Source organism: Belonocnema kinseyi, chromosome 8, assembly GCF_010883055.1.
Source record: "Belonocnema kinseyi isolate 2016_QV_RU_SX_M_011 chromosome 8, B_treatae_v1, whole genome shotgun sequence".
NCBI lineage: Eukaryota > Metazoa > Arthropoda > Insecta > Hymenoptera > Cynipidae > Belonocnema > Belonocnema kinseyi.
Genome location: NC_046664.1, coordinates 74443694 through 74449152, shown reverse-complemented (window position 1 = coordinate 74449152; position 5459 = coordinate 74443694). Strand labels below are relative to the sequence as shown.

At 32.5% G+C, this 5459-nt stretch overlaps 1 protein-coding gene across 1 annotated transcript in view; it reads right to left on the bottom strand.

Moving 5' to 3' along the window:
• The window catches only part of LOC117178551 (venom acid phosphatase Acph-1-like), a 17238-nt gene extending 14133 nt beyond the window's left edge, over window positions 1-3105 (bottom strand). The window contains exons 1-2 of the mRNA XM_033369979.1: window positions 3101-3105; window positions 1170-1227 (exon numbers count right to left, since the gene is read on the bottom strand). Coding sequence (XP_033225870.1) covers window positions 1170-1227; window positions 3101-3105 — 63 coding nt within the window. The remainder of the gene's footprint in view (window positions 1-1169; window positions 1228-3100) is intronic.
• Window positions 3106-5459: the final 2354 nt, after the last annotated feature.

The window sequence follows — 5459 nt, the reverse complement described above, 5'->3', positions numbered from 1 at the left end:
GAGTCCATAGAAACCTACCTTATCGATATTCTACAAATGTAGTGGTTCGTGCTACGTTTCTACAATATGCTTAATGGCTTTAGCAAATTATACTGCACAATTTTTTTGTGAATAACTTCAAGGTTATTTTTAATGACGCATTACATTTTTTAAATTGCAAAAATGTTATTTGTGTCTATTATAATTTAGAACCTTCTAGAACATTGACTTAAAGATTGTGAGATATTAATAGAGACAGTAAATCTTATGCAGCATGTATACCTTAGAGAGAAAGATAAATGGAGAGAGAGAGATAGACATGTATTAAAAATGTTTAAATTCAAAAATAATTTTGTAAAATTTGGAATATTGCAGAAGGCTTTACGATTGAGGATCACTGCAACAGGTTTAGAATTTATTTATATAGCTAGGGTGTGAAATAAACTATTAGCAATTAAGACCTGCTAGGTCCCACGTTATAATAATATTGCAAGCGAGCGACTAAGCAAGTGATTCACTGCTGCCAAGAAGCCCATTACTGCTACTTATATTTAAAAACTGATGTCTGTCTTTTAGCAGATCTTTTCGAGAATTTCAAATTGAATTATTTCTCCACCTACAATTTAGATCCACTGCATTTTTAATATTAACTATCCACTTAAAATATGGCCTTTAGTTAAAGAAACCAAACTGTTTTAGCTGGTTGAGAAAGGAGTTGGAAAAGGAGGAAATGGAGCTGGAAAAGGAGGAGGAGGAGGTGGAGGAGGAGAAGGAGGTGGAGGAGTTTATAAGCTCAGCTTTCATTCATTAACAACCATTCTTACTGTATCAGTGACAGGATGACTTGCACATGTTCAAGTTGCTCCAGAACTTATTCAAGACTTGATAATTTAAAAAGACATGAGAAATACTCTTGCTTAGCAAACACTCATAAACAGAATAAGAGAGACTCTCACCAAATTTCAAAGCTACCTGCAAGGCAGTAGCAGGCTGATTGATAAGGATAGGAAAGCAATTTATCGGAAACATAAGATTTTTAAATGTGATGAGAAAAAAAACTATTAAGGAAGCCTGGAAACCACAATTCTCTCCACTGAAGAATCTATCATGCATTACGTAAAAGTTTAAACATGCGGTGGAACTGCTTTTCAAAAAGCAAAGAGTAGAGGAAGAAGAAGAAGGAGAAAAACCTCCTCCTCCTCCTTTTCCAGCTCCATTTCCTGCTTTTCCAACTCCTTTCTCAACCAGCTAAAACAGTTTGGTTTCTTTAACTAAAGCCCATATTTTAAGTGGATAGTTAATATTGAAAATGCAGTGGATCTAAATTGTAGGTGGAGAAATAATTCAATTTGAAATTCTCGAAAATATCTGCTAAAAGACAGACATCAGTTTTTAAATATAAGTAGCAGTAGTGGGCTTCTTGGCAGCAGTGACTTACTTGCTTAGTCGCTCGCTTGCAATATTATTATAACGTGGGACCTATCAAGTCTTAATTGCTAATAGTTTATTTCACATCCTAGCTATATCAATAAATTCTAAACCTGTTGCAGTGATCGACTGTATGTAAAAGGACCTCTTCAAAATCTGATGGTATTTTTAGAGTCGCTCAATCGTAAAGCTTTCTGCAATATTCCAAATTTTACAAAATTATTTTTGAATTTAAACATTTTTTAATACATGTCTATCTCTCTCCCCATTTATCTTTCTCGCTAAGGTATACATGCTGCATAAGATTTACTGTCTCTATTATTATCTAACAATCTTTACCTCAATGTTCTAGAAGGTTTTACATTATAATAGATACATGTAACGTTTCGCAGTTTAAAAAAAGTAATGCGTCACTAAAAATAACCCTGAAGTTGTTTACAAAAAATTGTGCAGTATAATTTGCTGAAGCCATTAAGCATATGGTGGAAACATAGCACGAACCACTACATCTGTAGAATATCGGTAAGGTAGGTTTCTATGGACTCTGATAGTAATATATATATCTACCTCTTTGTTTCAGAAGATTCAACATTATACATAGAAAAAGAATTTCAACGCTAAATTAGATCATCCTCGATTTCTATGAAGACTGTACAGTAGCTTTAGTGAATGATTGAAAAAATTTGCAAATATTTTATTATATTTTGTCTTTTTTAAACTTTTAGTTTATGGACAAAAAATTGACCTTTGTAAATGAAATCTGAAAAGCGAGCATATATCGGTGTATAAAAAAGTCATGCGACCTCAGCTCGAATATTGTTGTATGACATAAGGAGTGATAAGCGTTGGGCAATGTACTCTTTATATTTTTTTTTTTTTTAAGTTATTCAACATCCATTAAAGGTCTCAAATTAAATGTATGCTGTCTATAATCTCTCTCTTGAGTCTCGAAATTTTGTTTAGTGTCTTGTTACAAAGGTATACCTCATCCAGAGGTGGACGGACCTAGCATATAGCAAAAAGAAAGAATATCAAACTTTGTCGTATGACTACGAAAGCGAACTTTAGTTAGCTGTAAGAAGATGAAGAAGAAGAAGAAGAAGAAGAAGTGATCTGTAGAGATCGAAAGCATAGGATAATGAAATGTGTGCAGCCTCAGACTGTTGATGCGTGTATGATTCTACGAGTTTACAACGTGTGTGGCTGCTATCTCTAGTCCTCGTTCGCTCACTACTTGATACGAGAATAAAGCGACAAGGGTCTCTGAGCATTTGATCTGCCTCATGGAACACTATTATTGTGATTTTACATACCTTTCACACATGCATCTTTTATGCATCAAACAAAATAGTGGCAAACATTGTTAGTAAAAAGTTCTGTTGAAGTTTTTAATAAATGTTTCTTTGAATTGCTACCCTCTCATGTGCATGTGAAATAAACCATTTACGTCATTATCTTCTTTCCCGAGCGGCGACTCAGCTATTGAAGGGGATGATGATTCAGCACCTTGCACTCTTCTGCTCAAACCTGTTTAAACTTGCAAAATACATTTTTCATAAATTATCCTCAAAATAATCATATCACACACTCTACATCAAAGACACCGACTATTTCTCAGAATTATATTGGTAATAAAAAGCAATTATATTCAATGATAAATTCATCAATGTACAGAAAATAAGACACCACTTACGTCATCATATCTTCTGGTGGTTCATTTATCAGGGGGATGATGACTCATCACCTAGCACTTTTAACCACCCTTACATGGATACAAACCTTCTAACTCAGACGGATATGCACTCACACACACAGCGATCCAGACTCCATCTTAAATTTTGCTATTAGTACGGAAAAAAATTTTTAAACATGGAAACACTGTAGATAAGGATTCCTGGAACTATGGTGACGTCATCAGAATGGAATTTTGCTTACCCTAGAAATTGTTTAACATTATATGAAATATGACGCCCCTGTAGGAAAATATCAAAGGAGAACGTTTAATTAATTCAATTCACATAGATAAGGATTCCATGAATCGACGATCACATCAACAGAATGGAATTTTGTTTGCCGAAAAACGTGTTTGAACCTGCATTAAAAAGCACGATATAATGCCTTATTTTCTCAGTAATACATGTAAAATGATACCATTTTGAAAGAAAACAATTCTCAGAATTCTATGTAATTGGATATATCTTTTTTCCATTCTTTCAAGATTCGTGAAACACGGCAACACTGTAGATAAGGATTTCAGAAATCACGATGACGCCATCATAATGGAATTTTGTTTACCCCAGAAATTGTTTAGCATTATATGAAATATGACGCCCCTGTCGGAAAATATCAAAGCAGAACGTTTAATTAATTAAGTTCACATAGATAAGGATTCCAGGAATCGACTATGGTGTCATCAGAATTGAATTGTGTTTACCGAGAATCGTTATAATAGCACGAGGGTGGTTGCAGATCTTGGAAATTTTCAATGACGCATCATTGCGATAAGCATTTAATACATAAATTACATTATTTTTGGGTAAAAAACTTCAATTCCGGGAATAGCAGGTATTAAATAGCCTAATATTGAGATATCGAATATCATATCATCTCCTATTTCATATTTTTGGAGCTGAAAATATCCATTCCCATGATTTTTAAGTATTGGTTTCCAATATCGATATTGTGGACAGTTCAAAACTGTGATTCGGTAGTCCGTACAAGGAGCGAAACCAATTTTACAGCCTTCTGCACTTTAGCCGCAAGTTTGCTATTCGTTCGGAAAAAAGTGGTCCAGAACCGGCCTTACCTGTCTACTCGCAACCTATTTAAATCTAGTTTTCAAACCTTATGTGAGATAAGACTTTAGAGGAGAGATTGACGATCGACCCTGACAACGTTCTGCACAAGTGAAATACAGAAAGCTGCGACCATAAATACTAATATAAACTAAAATAAAAGTTTTAAAGGCGTTCGCCCAACCGATCGTTAATAGAAATTTTTAGCTAGAATTCTCTTTTCCCTTACTTCTTTTTTCAAGGTCATATTTATAAATAAATAAATAAGGAGTGAAATGTGTTATTATTTCTTTATGAATAAACTTCATTTTTTGTGGATCCCACCATAGATACATTTTGCCAAAGATAGTTTGCTGCCACATTTTAAATAGAAAAAAATGTTTATTCGAAAAATTTTGATAAACAAATTCTCATTTTGAGAATTTTTTATGAATGGGCATAATTTTTTCGCAATGAACTAGAAAGCCGTTTCATCTGGCTTAACACAAAAAAATGTCAAAATATGCATTTATCTATAAAAATTGTTTATATAATTACCTTTTTTTTTAATTGACATAATATGATAGAAAGTTGACCCTTGCAAGACATGTCTAGTGGATTCCAAAGAAAACATTAGGCGCATTTTAGACAAATTGGTCAAGCACTCTTTAGCAAGAGATTTTTGTATGATTCCGCAAAAAAGAAATGAAGCCTATTCATAAAAAATTGTCGAAATGTTCATTTGTTTACAAAGATTGTTTAAATATTTTCTAAATGGCAGATTTCGATGATTAATTTGTTTATAATATGAACAAACATTTTCCTTACCCTAAACCACTGTAAATTATTTCTAGTTAGTAATTGTTGTTTATTTTAGAAACTTCTGTGTAATCAAAGTGGAATATGCACAGTGAATCGTTATACCCTGGATCCCCCTTTTTACCCTATATTCAGATGTGGTCCCTAAAGTACTCTATTATTGGTTGATAATATACATTTTTTCATTTATAGTCAAATCAAAGTTCAAATTGAAAACTTTTCGACTTGAATAATTTTCAGTTGCGAATTTAAAAAATGGAACTGGATAAAGTTATTTAATCTGAAAAATAGTTTTAATTTACTGTACCATTTTAATTAACTTAAAGTAAAGACCTTGATGAATAAAAAATTTCAAAAACAAATATAAAATGTTGATTTTAAATATATATTTTTTAAATGTCACCGCTTCAAATTGTCTTTTAATGTTTAATTGTTTAATTTTAGTTTTTATTCATATAT